We start from the raw sequence: 19,023 nt of genomic DNA, 5'->3' as shown, positions 1-19,023 counted from the left end.
GTTCTGTCCTTTTGTAGGTTGCCCAGAGGAAAATTCAGGAAATTCTGACTCAGGTAAAGCAGCACCAACAGCAGAAAGCTCTGCAGAGTGGACCACCTCAGTCAAGGCGGAAGTAAAGGCTCAGGAGACAGCCACCACAGAGGCAGATGCCAAACCAAAGACAGATTTGCTTAACCAACAGACGGGTGCTGACCCATCCAGAATCACATGCACGAGTTTTTACCTAGCTGGTTGTTCCTGAGGACCAGGCAACTCGAACTCCTGTCTCTGTGAGAATGTATACTTTATGCTCTCTGAAATATATGACACCCAGCTTTAAAAAAAAAAAAAAAAAAAAAAAAGTGGGGGGTAGGGAAAGAAAACTCTGCACTTCCCTTGTGATATCAAAGTATAACAAATGTGCTAGTTTTTCTTAATATCCCTCTATAATGCCAGAAATTGGCATAAATGGTACATTCACTAAATTTATCAAATAAATTTAAAACTAGATTGTTCCTAAGTCCAATTGTTGAAATTGGATCAAAGTAGAATTGTCAAGAGGAACATACCATTAAGCCTTTAGACTAGAAGAGCTGTTGTCTCCCGTTTCTCTAACACTAATGTGGATAACCTAAGGGAAGTGCCAGCCGCTGTTGGCAGGGTATTAAACGTGCATTTTTACTCAACTACCTCAGGTATTCAGTAATACAGTTAAAAGCAAAATTATTCCTTTTTTGAAAATTTTATATACTTTATAAAAACTCCAACCGTTTTTTAAAAAAAAAAATAAATAAAATTTAACAGTTATCAGCTGATAGGCAAGTAATTGAAAAAGTAATTTTACGTCTGGCTGGTGAGAGTAAGGTTGGAAAAATAATTTTGCATTTTTTGAGCCTTTGACAGTAGTTGGAAAGTCCACTAAATGTTCAACGATAAGGAGCAGTGCCTATTCTCAAAGAACAGCAATACCATGTACTCCTTTGTTCCTATCTGGGAAGATTGTTGACGGTGCTGACCAAGAAGAGTGGTGGCAGGGTCCGGGACGGCTAGTGTACAGGACGGCTAGGGTAAAGGACGGCTAGTGTACAGGGCTCCAGGAGACTTGGGGATTTGTGTTTAGCTATGTGTGGGAATTTGCAAATGCTTTGTGCTTTGACTGTCACCACGAAAAGGAAGAAAGAAATTCATGTCAGTGAAGAAATGCAGAATTTAAACAAAATCAGCTTGAGTTTGTTTCACCAGGTGCTCAGTTTGCCAACACACTTGCAATCAGACCATACTCTGAGCAGACATGGAAAGGATTGCTTTGTGAAGACCAGGGGGAGTCAGGTAGTGTGACTGGGCTGAAGGGCAACAAGAGCTCCATCTCCTTGTGCCTGGCACTGTCGCAAACCTAAGCTATTTTAAAGATGTTTTAAACAGTGGAAGAATTAAGTCCTCCAAAACTCTTCCATGAAATGTAGCAGAGTTTCTGTCTACCCTGCAGTTACCTGACAGTGAGTCAAGGTAGGGGATCCAGCAAACGGCTTTGGGAACTCAGACTGTGGAAACATCGGACTTCCCTTTGCCCTTCCTCAACTTAGTGGCAAAGCCCTGTATGGATACGTGTAGGTGTGGGTGATCCTCAAGGCCATGCTGCTTTCTGAATTGTTTTTGTTGCTTTGTTCATAATGTGGTTACAGTCATATTACACTGACCTTGAGGGTATTATGTAACCCTTCAGAAAATCACTTTGCCTCATTTATGTTTCAGGATTAACATGCCTTTAAGTTTTTCTGATTATCAGCATATCATTTAGACATTGTGAAAATGAATTCCTAAACATTTTCATAAAACCAGTCTATTTTGTAGTTTTAGCCAAAAAGTGCCCCCTTTTTACAACTGAATTCATCTAGCATTTTGATATGATGGATTTAAACTGCTTAAAAAAAATGTGACCAGCTCTCCTGCTTGGATCTCAGGGGAGATATGCTTAAGGCCAGAGCTCTTCCTCAGTATTTGATTTTTCCAGTGTTTGTTTTTTAAAAAACTGACAGGTGCTACATTTCTATCTGTTGGTTTCAATTCTGCCATATTTCATGTCTAGCCTTTAGAGTGGCCAATCATGTTTTACTTTCATTTAAGCACTGGTAGTCTGGAGTACCTGGTACTGAGTAACTCTATAATTGTGTTTTGTGTTCACCATATACAGATCACTTCTCATCTGTAGTGTGCCCCAAATGCAGCTTCATTTTCCAGGTACCCTGATGCAGAATAAAGTTTTCATCATAAACCACAGCTTCTGTAGTATGTTTTCAGATGAGTGTTCTTGAGTTATTTTCTATGATATCTTACAGTAAGCAGTAACCTACCAGCAAGTTATTTTTTCAGCCCTTGGCACAAGAATGTGAACCTTGGTTGTCCTATTTAATTAATACGAACTAAGATCTACAGATTTACATGGCTTTCCATAATGTTCTAAATATAAAAATTGTACTTGTGCCACATATTTATAGAAATGTTATTCTTGTACCCTAGCACCGAGCTACTTACTATCTCCCTCAGACATCTCTGGAAAACTGGGGAAGGAAGGCAGGCTGATAATCTAAACAGAGAACTTGAGTCAGTCCTGGGATCAGTGCTACCGGAGGCACCATGCTACAATTTCAAGAGTAAAGACAGTATGCTGAATAACTGGGATTGAATTACTGGTTTTTAGTCTGAGCTACCAGCATGAGTGTTCAAGAGGTAGACAGGAACTTGTAGTGACCAAGCAGATGGCTCAGTCATACCCAAGTAAAGAATGGCATTAACTTTGTTTTATTTACATTTGAACTCCACTGGAGTCAGGGATGAAGTGTCATCTTCTAGTCCAAGAATGAAGTCTTCAGGTAACGTCTCAGCTGCTATCTGAGCTAACTGGTCATCAAAAGAACGTAGAGTCCATAGTTTCTCTAATTCATAGGCTTCTCTGGTTTCTGGAAGCATCAAATGGATCACCATACTCCCTATTAGGAACATATAAAAATTACAATGAAGAAAATCCATTGCTTATATTTTTATCCTCACCTTCAACTCCTTAGAAGGGCAAATGGTAGAGCCCTTCCTGCAAAGTGATGCTGTGGCTTTGTCAGAACACCTGCCACTTAGCATGAAAATGAGGTCGTCAAGTAGCATGGATGATGGCTGTTAACTTTAATCCAGGGAATGCATGATGGGTCTGTCAGGTTCCTCTGGTCATACCCTGCGACATCTGCCTCCCAGGTTTCACTTTTCTGTACATCGTGTGAGCAAAGTTTTCAAAGTCAATAGTCCTACCAGATAGGGCTTCCCTCCAAGGCAGCAATGCTTTCATACCCACAGACATCTTTGTTTTGACTGGAAAGAGGAGAGTGGATACTGCTAATAATAAGCATCCTGTCCTGCACTACACAAGATGTTCCCCAAGCACACAGTAAAAACAGGAATGTGACAAAGCTGAGAAACCCTGGTTTACAGCCTTCCTATCTCACAGCACAGCAAAAAAAGCCTGCTTGTCCCTACTTATGTGCCATCTAGCCTGTGGTCTACCTTATGCGCTCTGAGGCTCAGGGAGCCAGTAGAGTTTACAGTACTGGTCACTGCCATTGGCTCAAGAAGCACTATGCTTTTCCAAAATGGTCTTGTCTTCATGAAACTGGAATAACAACTTGTTTCATGTCAACTGAAAGGAGAGGTCCTTAACTGAGAAAATGCCTCCAGAAGATTGGGCTATAAGGAAGCCAATAGGGCATTTTCTTAATTAGTGCCCAGTGGTCCTGGGTTATAAGATAGCAGGCTGAGCAAGCCAGGAAGCAGCTCTTGCCTTCAGGTACCTTCTTACCCCAACTCCTTTCAATGATGAACTGTAATACGGAACTGTGAATGAGACAAAGCCTTCTCTCCCCAAGTTACTTTTGGTCATGGTGTTTCACCATAGCAATCGTAATCCTATGAAAGGTTGCAAGTAGGCTAGACTCTCAGATGACTGCCTCCTGGCCCAGAGTAGGCATGCAGCAACTGTTTTCCCTTAGTAGTCCATATCTGGCTAGACAGTGTTCTGAAACTGATATTAATACACCATTACTCATCTGTGTGGTCCTTACAAGGCATACAGTATGTGTTCTACCAAGAGTGTATTGTCCAGAGTTCTTTGGGTACACAAAACTTTCAATGTGACTAATACTACCTGATATAATCAAATCAAACTTCTATTACATGAAACAAAATTTAAAAAAATCTTACATTGATATGTACTCAATTTTATTTCTATCCTTCTGCATCTGAAAACAAGGTTTAAATAATGGGTATTCATTTGTAAACTGCACTCTAGTAACTTACCGAAGTCCACACACAGCCAGTCGTCAGCACTCTTCCCCTCGACCTTGACATACGGATCACTTCTACATTTCAGGTGTTTATACTGAAAAACAGGCCATGCATTTAGAGGAGAGAGGAGAGTCTCTGCTCCTACTTAGGGTCTAGGGACAGTTTCCTTAGACTAAACTTAAGGATTAATTCATTTCCCACAGCCATCCTCTGCCACATGATTCATAATTTAGAGAAAACCATTTCCTGCCCTAACCGTCTTTCTCCATGGCTGCATTTCAATGACCACCACAGAATGGCAGCATTTACAGGTTATATATTTGACACGGAATTCATATGCAGAAAACACAACTCTTAACAACAAAACAGATTTCTAAAAAACATTGAATGTATAAATTTCAACATTCTCCCAAAGAATTTATAATACAGCCAACAAACCTAGTACTGACTTCATTACTAATAATGCAAGCCTAAACTATGGCATGCTGTCTCACACAAATGGATTACATTACTAATCATGCAAGCCTAAACTATGGCATGCTGTCTCTCACACCCATGGATGGATTACATTACTAATAATGCAAACCTAAACTATGGCATGTTGTCTCACACACATATGGATGCCCACTATCAGGAAAGTAAAATGGAAATTCTCATCAGAATGTGGAAATAGATTGACTTCCAGTGAGAACAGAAATTTTAGTTAATTGTATATAGCAATTCTTTTAAAAGTTAAAAACTGCACACTGTACATTTAGGCCTTTAGCTCTAGTTAGACCAGACAGCACCAGATAACCAGGCCTTTCCGGCTTCTTGTGGTCCAAAGAATGCCAGCTGTCTAGGCCTCTAGCTTCTGAGGAACCAGAAATTGCTCAGCAACCAGGACTCCAGCCTCAGCGGTCAGTGCAGGAACTTTGACTCCCAGCTGCCCATGGTCTCCAGTAGTATCTAAGGTCAGTGTGGGTGTGCAGTTCTGACTTGTAAGATTCCAGGGGTCACTGCAGGATCCTGAGTATACCGCTATGCTCCCAGAGGTTACTTTGGGCCTGAGGCTATAATCATAACCCCCACCCCAGGTGGTAGATTTCACTGGGTCTGAAGTTTCATATCTTTTCTTTAGCAGTTCTGATCCACCTGGCTGCCTTAGAGCTTAGTATACAGCTCCACCCTTGGTCCTGCTGACACACACCCAAGACAGGATTACTTTAGCAACTCCATTTCTTCAATCAATACCAAGTTTTACTAATACATAGCTAAATTTCAGGCAGATATTTCTTTTAATGCTGTGACCCTTTAATACAGTTCCTCTTGTGGTGACCCCAACCATAAAATTATTTTCATTGGTACTTCATAACTGTAGTTTTGCTACTGTTATGAATCATAATGTAAATATCTGATTTCTGATGGCCTTAGGGTGACCCCTGTGAAAGGGTCATTGGACATCCCCAAAGGGGTCACAACTCATAGGTGGAAAAACCACTGCTCAAGGAAGTTTCGGAAAACAAAATATCCAGCAGGCTCAGAAGAAGGGAAGTCAGGGCAAACCTATTCCACAGCTATGTTAAACACAACAAACCCACAAGGAAACACAAATCCACCACCTATACCAGCCCACTAACTCCCATAAGAGAATCCAAAACTGAAAGCTGAAAGGCCTGAAAAAAAAAATTGAGTGGTTTTTTTTTTCTTTCTTTCTTTTTTTTTTTTGTAAAGAATCAATGATATAGAAAATTCAAACAAAGAGATGCACAAACTAAGAAAATCTATGCAAGCATTTCATAAGGCAGTCTCCAAAGTGATTTTAACAGTTACTAAATTGAAGGTGAAACTCTAAAAATTAGCAAGGAGATTGAAACATTGAAAAACAATCAAGACAGCCATTGCAGTACATTGAGCTCCATAGAGACAGTGCTGGGGCAAGCGCGAGCCAGGCGGGCACTGGGCGACTCTGTGTGCCTCGCGGAGGAAAATCAACTAAACATGGGCAAAGGAGATCCTAAGAAGTCGAGAGGCAAAATGTCCTCATATGCATTCTTTGTGCAAACCTGCCAGGAGGAGCACAAGAAGAAGCACCCGGATGCTTCTGTCAACTTCTCAGAGTTCTCCAAGAAGTGCTCAGAGAGGTGGAAGACCATGAATGCTAAAGAAAAGGAGAAATTTGAAGATATCACAAAGGCTGACAAGGCTCGTTATGGAAGAGAAATGAAAACTTACATCTGTCCCAAAAGAAGTTCAAGGACTCCAATGCACCCAAGAGGCCTCCTTCGGCCTTCTCCTTGTTCTGTTCTGAGTACTGCCCCAAAATCAAAGGTGAGCATCCTGGCTCATCCATTGGTGATGTTGCAAAGAAACTAGGAGAGATGTGGAACAACACTGCAGCAGATGACAAGCAGCCCTATGAGAAGAAGGCTGCCAAGCTGAAGGAGNAGTACAAGAAGGATATTGCTGCCTACAGAGCTAAAGGAAAACCTGATGCAGCGAAAAAGGGGGTGGTCAAGGCTGAAAAGAGCAAGAAAAGGAAGGAAGAGGAAGATGAGGAAGAGGAGGAGGAAGAAGATGATGATGAATAAGTTGGTTCTAGTTTTTTTCTTGTCTATAAAGCATTTAACCACACACCCCCCCGTATACAACTCACTCCTTTTAAAGAAAAAAATTGAAATGTAAGGCTGTGTAAGATTTGTTTTTAAACTGTACAGTGTCCTTTTTGTATAGTTAACACACTACCAACTGTGTCTTTAGATAGCCCTGTCCTGGTGGTATTTTCAATAGCCACTAACCTTGGCTGGTATAGTCTTGGGGGTTATAAATTGGCATGGAAATTTAAAGCAAGTTCTTGTTGGTGCACAGCACAAATTATTTATATATGGAGACAGTTTGGTTTTTGGTTTTTGGTTTTTTGTTTTGGTTTGGTTTTATTTTTTTCATCTTCAGTTGTCTCTGATGCAGCTTATAGGAAGATAATTGTTCTGTTAACTGAATACCACTCTGTAATTGCAAAAAAAAAAAAAAAAAGAAGAAGTTGTTTTTGTTGACATTTTGAATGCTTCTAAGTAAATACAATTTTTTTTATTAAAAAAAAACAAAAGGAAAATGAAGGAAAGGAACTTGAAATGAAGGAGATGGTTAATCAAATGAAAAACACATGACATTATTAACAGATAAGGCTGTGCAGGAGAACAATTCCATTGTGACCAAATGGGCTAAAAAGCAAGATTAATCAGTTCAACATATAAAAATCAATAAGTATATAAATAAGCTGGACAGCTGGCTCTGTGGTTAAGAGCATGCATTCCTTTTGAAGGGCCTGGTTCAGTTCCCTGCACCCACATGGTGGCCCATGACCTCCAGTGCTAGGACATCAACCACCACCTTCTGACCTCCAAAGGCACAGACACACAAGTGGCGCACATACAGATATACAAGCAAGCAGAACACGCATACACATAAAATTTAAAAATCTAAAACATAGTAACAACTGAATAGATGTGTAGATCAGTGGGATAGTAGAAAACCCAGAACTAAAACTATGCTGTGCCTACTTAATTTTAAAGAAGAGAAAAACAGGTATTGGAGAAATGGCAGATTTAGTGGTAAATGGTGCTGGTAAAACTAGACTTCTACCATAGAGAAACTAGATTGGATTAATATCTTTCACCTTATTTAAAAAAAAAAAAAAAAAAAAAAAAAAACCTCATGGATCCACAGCCTTTAATTTGAAACATGAAACACTGAAACTTACAGGAACTAGCCCCAAGGATCAATGGATGGGACTACTTGGAAATAAAAGCCTTTGAGTCTGGTTAATTTCACAGTGTGTTTATTATTCATAGGTTCTTTATAATAAATTTTAATTAAAGGAAGTTAAAAACAGAATGACTGTATGAGCAAATATTCCACTTCTAGGTGCATATCCACAGTTAAAAGCAATAGACAGTTCTACGGCCATATTTAAAGTAGCAATCACAACAGCCGAGAACTGGGCACAACCCAAGTGTCTATCAACGGGGAAATGGATAAATAAGAAGGTATATACATACAGCAGGGTGCTACTGGGCTGGGGGAGCCTTATGGCAGAGCACCAGCACTCAGACCCTGGGTTCAGTCCCTACCACTGAACAAGGAAAACCAAACACAGGTGATCCTTGGCAACACAATTTGAGTGATATACAGTAGTCACAAAGGCAGAATGCTATATGATTCTATTTGGAAGATACTAAAAGTCAAACTCATTCTTGCCCTTCTCATATAAACATTTTGTAAAAATAATTTGTACTTCTTTACTCTTGTGCAACTTCTCTGAAAAACCTAATTTTTTAAATACTCAAAAGCCTTAAACCTTGGTAAATTTTCATCCACCTCCCCCATCCCAGTTACATCTGAGAAATTCTGTCTTACAACTCTGTCCATCTTTCTTGATCTTCCTGTCTCCAAATACTTCATAAGAATAGAATGCTCCTCCACCTGACTGATGGTGGTGGCATATACCTTTAATCTCAGTACTTAAGAGGCCAAAGCAGGAGGACCTCTTGAGTTCAAGACCGGAGTATAAGTGGGTTCCAGGACAGCCATGGCTACACAGAGAAACTCTGTCTCAATAAAAAGAAAGAAAAAAACAAAAACAAAAACATTTCCTCCACTCTATCATATAGCACTAGGTTTGTTTTCCACCCATTTGTATTTTAAAGGCCTTGTCTAGGCTCCCCCAACTGTTCTTCCCTGCCTTTTCTTTGACCAATTGCTAACAAAGAGTGTCTATTCCCCTGTAGAATGGCGCCACAATCTGCTGGAAGCTGCTGGGTAGACACTTTTTTTTTCCTGCTCTGAATCACATTCAATCCAACTAGAAAATGACCCCTCTTCCTTCCTCTGAGACCGTGAACTCACAGGGCAAGGACTACATATACTTCACTTTTACCTTCCCAATACTTCACAGTGTTTGGGGAACACCTAGGCAGATGGGCCTGGGCAACATTAGCTGAACAAGGTAGACTAACCAAGCTAGAAAGTGGAGTCCCTCTGTTGGTTTCTACTTTAAGTTCCTGCCTTGGATTCCTGACATGGCTTCTCTTAATGAAGGCCTATAACCTGTAAAAAACAAAACACGGTTCCTAAACTGCTTCCATCGTGGTTGCTACCACAGCAACAGGAAGCAAACTAGGATAAGCAGCACTGTCCAGAACTCTTTGGAAATTATGGAAATTTATATGGCTGCTGAGTATGGTAGAAATCACAGCGACATGTGGAAATCAGGTGTCTGAAAGTGGTGAGTATAACAGAATAACTGGGCTGTAAAGTATGGAAAGAGCTGAGCAGGTAAGAGAGCTGCTGCTCTAGCAGAGGACCAAGTTTGTCAGCCATATTTGGTGACTCATGTGCATATACCCACACAGAAACATACACATCCATATAATTTAAAATTGATTCTTTGTTTTTGCAGACAGGGTTTCTCTGTGTAGCCCTGGCTGAACTCAGATTTGTCTGCCTCTGCCACCCAAGAAGCTGGGATTAAAGATGTCCCACCACACCCACCTAATTCAAAATGATTTTAAGGGCCTGAGAGTTGACTCAGAGGTTAATAGCATGGGCTCAATTCCCAACAACTACATGGCAGCTCACAATGTCCTTTAACTCCAGTTCTAGGGGGACGACATGCTTTCCTCTAACTTTTGTGGGCACTACAAATAAAATAAAAATGAAATAAAAAATAAAAATAAACCTCCAAATCTCTTAAATAATTTTTAAAACCTTTCAATAGCTAGAGGCTGCTCTAGAACAGACTCATACTGTCTTCTGGCTTGTTTCAGGTTATTAATTTTTCTTGTCACAAAAGACATGAATTAGAAATTATCTGGGCTCAACAGAGCTAAGTATTTGTTCCCAAATACTTTGTTACTCTGAGAAACCATAAAAATCACTCTTGGGAATTCTAGAAAGTGGGTTTCCTCTGTAGCCTCTTGTGTGTTACTCCCATCCTAGGGTACCAAGTCACTCTCTAGGTAAAGGTTCACAACAAAGGAGAGCATCCTACCATCTTCACAAGGTAGTGGACCATAGCGTGCAAGTGCCGGGTGGAAGTCCCACTCCCAATCACAAAGTAGTCTGTGTATCTCATTTCTGGAGGAACCTTGATCACACAAATGTCTCTTGCATTTTCTTGCCTCAGAAGTGAAACCAGCATATCGATGTCAAACTTGGCACCAATGTGATCTGAAAATGCAAAAACACTTGTGTCAGATGGCTGAGACCTGCACTTGTCTACAGAAGCAGACTGTCTCCTGGAGACAGTGGAACTGCTCCCCTGTGTCTTTATATCCAAAATGCTTTGGTGAACGCCAGGCCAGACAGGAGGATCCCAGGTTCAATGCTAGCTTGAGCAACTTAGACATTTTCTAAAGTTTTGTTTGTTTGTTGTTTGTTTAACTAAAAGACTGAAGGTGTGCTTCAGTGGTGGCATGTACGTGATCCTGGGTCCAATCCATAATATCATCTCCACTCAAGACAAACCAAACCAACCAACCAAAAACCAGCTTAAAACTGAACCGGGACAACAGGTCCCTAAAGCACTGCTTAGCTTTCCTAGGTAGAATGCTCAGATTACAGACACTGGATACTGCGATTACCAAACGGAAGCAGTAGCAAATGACTTTCTATTTTCTAGTACTGAAAGGAACGACACTCGGCAAATGCAGAGATGCTACACAACAACCAGCGGCATGATTTGGGGGAGAGGACAATATCCTAGGGCACACGTTAAATCGAATCGCAGATTAAAAAGGTTACTTAACTATACTGTAAGGTAGGCGGGTTCTCAGACAGTACCTAGTCCACTGCCTTTAGCGGATATGAAGAAACGTGGCTGCTAGGACTAGTGCCACTAAGACCAACCGGTCCATCTGCTACGACCCTGGGTAGATCGTGAGACGGGGTGAGAATCCTGGGCTGTGATGCCATGACCGGATGTGGCCGGCCGACTGGGATTTTGAAGACAGCACGGTACCTGGCCTCCCTCCAAGACTCTCGGTTACACAAAGCAAAGTTGGTGCCGACCACCTCCCAAATCCCTTCCAGCTCTGCGTCTGCGCGAATGGCTATTTCTCTTGCCCCCGAAGCGGACAGGGAAGCCCAGGGCCGCCTGGGTCAGGCCGGGACACCAGTTGTCCTGCCCGCGTACCTGCCGGTCCGGGCTGCAGGCGAGCGTCGCCAGCGGTCCGCTCCTCGGCCTGAGGCCCATGGTGCAGGCCGCGCGTCAGACTCGCGGGCCCCGCGGGAAGCCCTCGCTCTGCCAGCCGCGGAAGCCAGGGAACCGAAGCCACTGCGGGGCCCGCTCTCTGGACGGCCGCCCTGCGCCACAGCAGCGGCCACAGACGCCGCGCGGGCGACCAGCCCGGACCCATAGCTGTCGCTGCGACTTCTCTGGGTGGAGGGGGCGGAGCTTCCGGGCGGCTCCGGGATTCTGCGTCACGAAGTGGGCGGGGCTGTAACCGGAAACGGAGATTTAGATGGATTGGCTGGGTGGTGGTGGTTTAAGCTTTTACTTTCAGTACTCGGGAGGCAGAGGCAGAAGATCTCTGAATTCAAGGCCAGCCTATTCTACAAAGTGAGTTCCAGGACATCCAGGGATACACAGAAAAACCGTGTCTCTCTTGAAGGAAAGAAAGAGACAGAGACAGAGACAGAGACAGAGAGAGGAGAAGAAGAAGAAGAAAGAAGAAGAAGAAGAAGAAGAAGAAGAAGAAGAAGAAGAAGAAGAAGAAGAAGAAGAAGAAGAAGAAGAAGAAGAAGAAGAAGAAGAAGAAGAANAGAAGAAGAAGAAGAAGAAGAAGAAGAAGAAGAAGAAGAAGAAGAAGAAGAAGAAGAAGAAGAAGAAGAAAAGAAAGAAAAAGGGAAAGAAAAGAAAAGAAAAAAAGAAAAGAAAAGGAAAGAAAAGAAAAGAGGAAAAGGAAGAGAAAAAAGTGAGCCCAGATAATCTTTATGGCTCTATGGTTAAGAGCACTGTCTGCTCTTTCAGAGGTCCTGAGAATTGATTCCCAGCAACCACGTGGTGGCTCACAACCATCTATAATAGGATCTGATGCCCTCTTCTGTCTTGTAGGCATACAGAAATAAATACATCTTAAAAGGAATTAAAGGGTTCCTACCTCTCTTGCTCCTCTTCTTCGTTCCTTTTCTCCCTCCTTCTCTCTCTCCCACTTTCTCCAGCCCCTTCACACCCTCTCTAGCTCTCTCCTCTTTTTCCTCTCCTCCAAATATGCAGAAATTAACCATGTCAGATAGGAATTAAATATTTTTAGCCATTTCCCACTGGCAAAAAACAAACAAACAAACAAACAAACAAAAAACCAAACAACCCTAAATTCAAGAACTAGAAAGATGGCTGAGCAGTCAGAACACAGACTGCTCTTTCAGAGTACCTGAATTTAATGTCAATGGCATTAAATGCCCTCTTCAGATGAAGTGCACACACATACTGTACAGACATATATGTAGGCAAAACACCCGAACACATAAAATTAAAAACAAACAAAAATGAATCATACAAAAGAGAAAAAAATGTTTGAATGGAGGCATTGGGTATGGTTGATTGCTTTCAAATGAAGATATGGGTCATTAAATGAAAATCTCAGTGCTGGGTTTGAGATACTTTCCTCCCTACATTATTGGTCAGGGCAGCTATAGACCCACCTAAAAACAACCTAGGCTGTTGTTTTTGGTTGCCTCCCACAACTAGATGGTAAGACCAACACTCCTTGTTTTCAAGCTGTAACTAATCTAAAAACTTCTTCCCTGCTGCCCCACTTTCATGGAGTCAGGAGGTGGCATGCAGGTCACTGGGAGAAAAGCCATCAGTGGAGTGATAACTCCACTGCCCAGCAAGATGTGCCACTGATTCAATAGTGCATAAGTTATGGGGTTAGCCAGCCAACCACCTTCTGATTAGATTTGAACCCTGCCTCTCAGGAGAGAATCCATGCCTAGCATTGTAACCCCAATCAAAACAAAAAGCCATGAACACCCATGTGCATAAAGATAGCACTAATTAAACTCAGTGGGCTATACAGAGAAAGTAAATGAAGGAGGGAGGGATGTTCAGGAAAGTGAAGGGTAAGATGTGGGAATAGATACAATCGAGATACATTATATGCATGAAATCCCACAAAGAACATCTACTATTCTGGATTAAAGTGGGACAAAGGCAGGTGAGTAAAGGCCTGATAGAGGACTGTTCTTGGGTCAGCCCATCACCTACAGCCCTTGCATGAAGTTTCTACAAGTGGACAGCAGAGAAGAGGCCATCTCAGTAAGAACACTGGAGTGACCAGGGTCATATACTTAGGAGACAGACTGAAAGCAAAAGCCAAGTACCTGAGAAAAAAGCTTCCTGAGCAGCCCCAGATACATAGTGGGACACCACCAAACACGTAGTAGGGACCCTCCAGGTATTTGATACTATTAATTCTTTAAAGGAAAAAAGGGAACACCAAGCATTGATGTTGGGAAATGTTTTATCAAATTCAAAAAATTCGCCAGGAATAGTGGTGCATGCCTCTAGTCACACACTTGGGAGGCAGAGGTAGGTGGATTTCTGTGAGTTCAAGACAACCTGGTCTACATAGTAAGTTCAAGGTCAACCAAGATTACACGTTAAAACCCTGTCACAAAATAAATAAATGCAGAAGTAGCATATGTACTGTGTGTACCACTCCAAAGACTTACAAATATTTACAATCATTCTGTTACATAAGAAAAGTAAATGATTACAGATGAGGTTATCTTCTCTGTCTTTGAGTCCCATCCCTTCTTCTTCAGTTCCATTTCCCCGTGGGTATGAAGTTGGTCTTTCTTGCCATGTTTGCCATCTGTCCTGCATTTCCACATGATCACCCCAGAGGTGAATTCACTTGTATTTGTTGTCAAGAATTATCTGCAAATGTTGGTGTCTCCCACCCCACTAGCCACTCCCCCTCCAGCAGGAATACCAGAGTGCTACCCAGTTCGCCCGGACCACCCACCATCGCCCGGACTGCCCGCCATCGCGAGAACTGCCCGCCACCGCAAGGACTGCCCGCCACCGCGAGGACTGCCCACCATCGTGAGGACTGCCCACCATCGCGAGAACCGCTGTGGCAACTTCAAAGGACTCAGGGGCATGCTGGGAACCCTTCCTAACCCTTCCTTGTACTTAAGCAAGTCCGGACAATAAAGATACGAGCCTTGATCAGAAGTCTTTGCCAAGGCCTCCATGTTTCTTTTCGCAGCCCTCTTCCTTTTCAGGAGTTCCCGCTCTCCAGTTCGAATCCAGGCCACAGTGTTTCTGCAGGCAGAACCACTCATGCAAATGCTATAGAACTTTATGTGATCACAAGGAAATTAGTATAGTTTACATTATCAGCTGTAGAAACAGGCTCTGAAAGATGACACCATTAAGCAATTCCATTGTACAAATGTCAGACATAAACTAAGTTAAAACATTACCAGGCATTGTAATCTTCTGGGACCAACATGCAGACCTCCCTTTATTCCCATAGTCTCATAGAGGGCATTTACATGGTTTCCATGACAACTTGAACTTCTGATATCACATTGTTCATTGTGTTATTTGTGTTCCTGCTTCATTCATCCTCGACTGTAAACATGTAGCAGTCAGGAAATTCATATCATGTTTCCTTTTGCATAAACAATATTACCATAAGATTTGCTCACTAACATTCTCATTGATCGGAGTACTATAATGTAGAGCTTGACTACATAGTATTTGTGCTATGAATTGGCTTCATGGGGAAGATATTTTGAGAATTCTGGAATTTTGGTTTCTTTACAAAGCACAGAAATATTATAAGAAACTGTTTTCATTTTAATACCAGAAGGTTTGGGCTGTGAGGCTGCCTCAGACTGCCCACAACAGCTGACGTTGCTTTGCCTTGTGCTCTAGTGAAGGCATGGTTTTGCCAGTTTCAGATAGTTTCTGTGGCTGTGTGATGTTTGGAACTCTGGGAACTTCAGAGGGTACATAAATACTAGTGCCCTGAAAGGCAGGGTAGGTGGGTGGTTGTTGGTCATGGGTGGGGGGGAGTTGAGGTTGGTTTACTAGTAGTCACATCAAAGAAGAAACAAAAAAGAAATTAGATTCAGAGCTCTCTAGATCTCTCCTCCCAGGTCCTTCTTTCACTCCTATCTAGTGATAGGGAGTGAAACTGGGATGGGGGAGGATAAAGGTGGGATAAAGGGTAAGCCACATGGTAGCAAAGACTGACAAGTGGGTATGGCGCATTACCCATCCATTTTCCACCATGAACAGCCAATAAACTGTTTAGAACCATGGACTGTCTCTTTCATCAAGACCCTCCATGGGGAATCATGGAGAAGGCATTCAACTACAGAACCACAACTTAATTCTCCCATAGAAGGCCTCTCTGCACTTCCAGCCACAACCTCCACCAAGCCTACCTCTACCAAGCTAAGGACAATCACCCTGCTGCGACAAGCTGGAGCTCCCCGCCCCTCCATCCACCCTCCACCCTCGCCCTGGGCTAGACACTGTCCCCAGCCTCATCACAGGCATGGGATCCTAGAACTAGCTCCAGCTTAACCACATCTCAGACTGCACTTTTCCCTACAGCCCAACACCTGCCCAGGCAGCAGTGTGGGATAAGCACAGTCAAATCCCCTGCATTCTGCCTCCCCAAGCAGCCATGCCCAGTAGTGGAGCAGATATGGACCCACAGGAAGGTGTGGAGTGTTAAGCTGTGTATGGAAAGGGAAATTATGGGGAAAGCAAGACTAAGAGAACGTTTTGAAGTCCGGCTGGAAGGCCTCAGAGAGGCAAGGCAAGCATGGTTCAAGAATGTGAACTTTGTCACCTCTACCCTTGGCAACATCTGGAATAAATGCTTATATTAAAGACTCAAGATACATTGCAAGAAGCTATGGGGCCCTTTTATGGATTTTTCTCTTACCATGAATATACATTGTTTTCTTCATCTTCTATAACTCACCTAATTGATGTACAGTCCCTGTTCTCAGCTCTAACAGAAGTTTCCCCACAAAAGAATGCTTACTGTCTTGTAATATTTACTCATAAGGCATGAACTTCCACCTTCTCCATACCCTTCAGAACACAGAATAGGAACTCTCTCAGCCTATATTTCCTGCATACCGTACTGTACCCACTTCTCAGGGTGGAACCTAGATTAAATACCTTTTGCAGGGAGGAATGTCTGGGAAAGGCAGCTTTCTGGCTAAACCCTCAGGGCCTCTAGGTACCTCATTAGCATGGAGAACTCTGTTCTGGGCCTATGTGACTTGTGTTCATGCTTCCTTATAGGGAGTGTGGCTTGTGTTCCAGGTCAGAAATTTGGCAGAGTGAGGAGTCACCCAAGTCTCAGGTATGTACCCACTGAGTCTGCGGGACTCAGACCCACTCTACCTTACCAAGCTCACTGGCATGGTTTACCATTCCACACTCCCCCTCACTTCCTCCACCCACATCCCTTCTTCCCTCTGCCTCCTATGACCATCTTGTTCCCATTCTAAGTGTGATTCAAGCACCTTCATTAGGCCTTCCTTCTTGTTTAACTTCTTGGGTCCATGGGGTGTGTCATAGGTATTCTGTACTTTATGGCTAATATCCACTTATCAGTGAGTATGTACCATACATGTCCTTTTGGATCTGAGTTACCTCACTCAGGATGTTATTTTCTAGTTCCATCCATTTACTTGAAAAACTCATGATGTCCTTGTTCTTAATAGCTGAGTAGTATTCCATTGTGTAAATGAACCACATTTTTTGTATTCATTCTTCCATTTAGGAACATCTGAGTTGCTTCTAGTTTCTTGCTATTATGAATAAGGCTGCTATGAACATAGTGGAACATGTGTCCTTATGGTATGGTAGATCATCTTTTGGGTATATGCCCAGGAGCAGTATAGCTGGGTCTTCAGGTAGAACTATTTCCAATTTTCTGAGAAACAGCCTGATTGATTTCCAGAGTGGTCGTACAAGTTTGCAATCAGGAATGGAGAAGTGTTCATCTTTCTCTATCCTCACCAGCATGTGCTGTCATTTGAGTTTTTGATCTTAGCCATTCTGATTGGTGTAAGGTTGAATCTTAGGGTTGTTTTGATTTGCAAATCCCTGATGACTAAGGAGGTTGAGCATTTCTTCAAATGCTTTTCAGCTATTGCAAGATTCCACTGTTGCGAATTCTCTGTTTAACTCGGTATCCCATTTTTATATTGGGTTTTTTGGCTTTTTGAGTCTAACTTCTTGAGTTCTTTATATATTTTGGATATTAGCCCTCTGTCAGATGTAGGATTGGTAAAGATCTTTTCCCAATCTGTAAGCTGCCATTTTGTCCTATTGACAGTGTCCTTTGCCTTATAGAAGTTTTTCAGTTTCATAAGGTCCCATTTATCAATTGTTGATATTAGAGCCTGAGCCATTGGTGCTCTGTTCAGGAAATTGTCTCCTGTACCAATGTGTTCAAGACTATTTCCCACTTTCTTTTCGATGAGATTTAGTGTATCCAGTTTTATGTTGAGGTCCATGATCTATTTGGACTTGAATCTTGTGCAGAGTGATAAATATAGATGGATCTGCATTTTTCTATATGCAGATCCTCCAGTACTATTTGTTGAAGATGCTTTCTTTTTTCCACTGTATGGTTTTGACTTCCTTATCTAAGATCAAGTGTCCATAGGTGTGTAGGTTTATTTCTGAATCTTTGATTCAGTTCCATTGATCAACTTGTCTGTTTCTGTACCAATACCATGCAAATTTTAACCATATTGCTCTCTGGTACAGCCTGAGGTCAGGGATGGTGATTCCTCCAGAAGTTCAGTTTTTGTTTTGGCTATGTTGGATTTGTGTTTTTTCCATATGAATTTGAGAATTGCCCTTTCAAGGTCTGTAAAAAATTGTTTTGGAATTTTGATAGGGATTGTATTCAATATGTAGATTGATTTTGGTAAGATGGTCATTCTTACTATGTTAATCCTACCTATCCATGATCACGGGAGAGCTTTCCATCTTCTGATATCTTTTTTAATTTATTTCTTCACAGGCTTGAAGTTCTTGCCATACAGATCTTTCATTTGCTTGGTTAGAGTCACACCAAGATATTTTATATTATTTTTGGCTGTTGTGAAGGGTGGTGTTTCCCTAATTTCTTTCTCTGCCTGTTTATCATTTGTATATAGAAAGGCTACTAATTTCTTTGAGTTAATTTATATTCAGTCTCTTTGCAGAAGTTGCTTATCAACTATAAGAGTTCTCTGGTAGAATTTTTTGGATAGCTTAAGTATACTATCATATCATCTGCAAATAGTGAGACCATGACCTCTTCCTTTCCAATACGAATCCCCATAATCTCTTTTTGTTGTCTTATTGATCTAGCTAGAACTTCAAGTACTGTCTCACCCCTGATTTTAGTGGGGTTGCTTCCAGTTTCTCTTCATTTAATTTGATGTTGGCTATTGGCTTCTTGTGTTTGCTTTTATAATGTTTTGGTATGTGTCTTGAATTCCTTATCTTTCCAAGATTTTTTTTTAATTTCTTTTTTGTTTTAGAATTATTTATTATATATAAGTACACTGTAGCTGACTTTGGACACACCAGAAGAGGGAGTCAGATCTCATTACAGATGGTTGTGAGCCACCATGTGGTTGCTGGGATTTGAACTCAGGACCTCTGGAAGAGCAGTCAGTGCTCTTAACCACTGA

At 41.9% G+C, this 19,023-nt stretch overlaps 2 protein-coding genes across 3 annotated transcripts in view; one reads left to right on the top strand and one right to left on the bottom strand.

Annotated features, from left to right (window-relative positions):
* The window catches only part of Igf2bp3 (insulin like growth factor 2 mRNA binding protein 3), a 130,956-nt gene extending 128,700 nt beyond the window's left edge, over positions 1-2,256 (top strand). For both annotated transcript variants that reach the window (XM_021189206.1, XM_029534714.1), the window contains one exon: positions 18-2,256. In XM_021189206.1, the coding sequence (XP_021044865.1) occupies positions 18-116 (99 nt within the window). In that variant the 3' untranslated portion in view covers positions 117-2,256. The remainder of the gene's footprint in view (positions 1-17) is intronic.
* Positions 763-11,764, bottom strand: Malsu1 (mitochondrial assembly of ribosomal large subunit 1). Its single transcript, XM_021189218.1, has 4 exons — positions 11,477-11,764; positions 10,334-10,512; positions 4,318-4,399; positions 763-2,966 (listed from the first exon to the last, which is right to left on the bottom strand). Exons 1-4 carry the CDS (start codon positions 11,697-11,699, stop codon positions 2,779-2,781), a joined length of 672 nt encoding a protein of 223 aa, XP_021044877.1. The 5' UTR covers positions 11,700-11,764; the 3' UTR covers positions 763-2,778.
* Positions 11,765-19,023: the final 7,259 nt, after the last annotated feature.

This window comes from Mus pahari, chromosome 2 (assembly GCF_900095145.1).
Source record: "Mus pahari chromosome 2, PAHARI_EIJ_v1.1, whole genome shotgun sequence".
NCBI classification, from domain to species: Eukaryota; Metazoa; Chordata; class Mammalia; order Rodentia; family Muridae; genus Mus; species Mus pahari.
Note: the sequence above shows the minus strand (reverse complement) of the source record. Positions and strands in the feature narration are given on the sequence as shown.

Coding starts and splice junctions, on each gene's coding strand:
- Malsu1 (XM_021189218.1), bottom strand. CDS start 11,699: ATGGGTCCGGGCTGGTCGCCCGCGCGGCGTCTGTGGCCGCTGCTGTGG. Junction 4,400..10,333: donor TCCACTACCTTGTGAAGATG/GTAGGATGCTCT, acceptor CCTGTTTTTCAG/TATAAACACCTGAAATGTAG. Junction 2,967..4,317: donor CTGGCTGTGTGTGGACTTCG/GTAAGTTACTAG, acceptor TGTTCCTAATAG/GGAGTATGGTGATCCATTTG.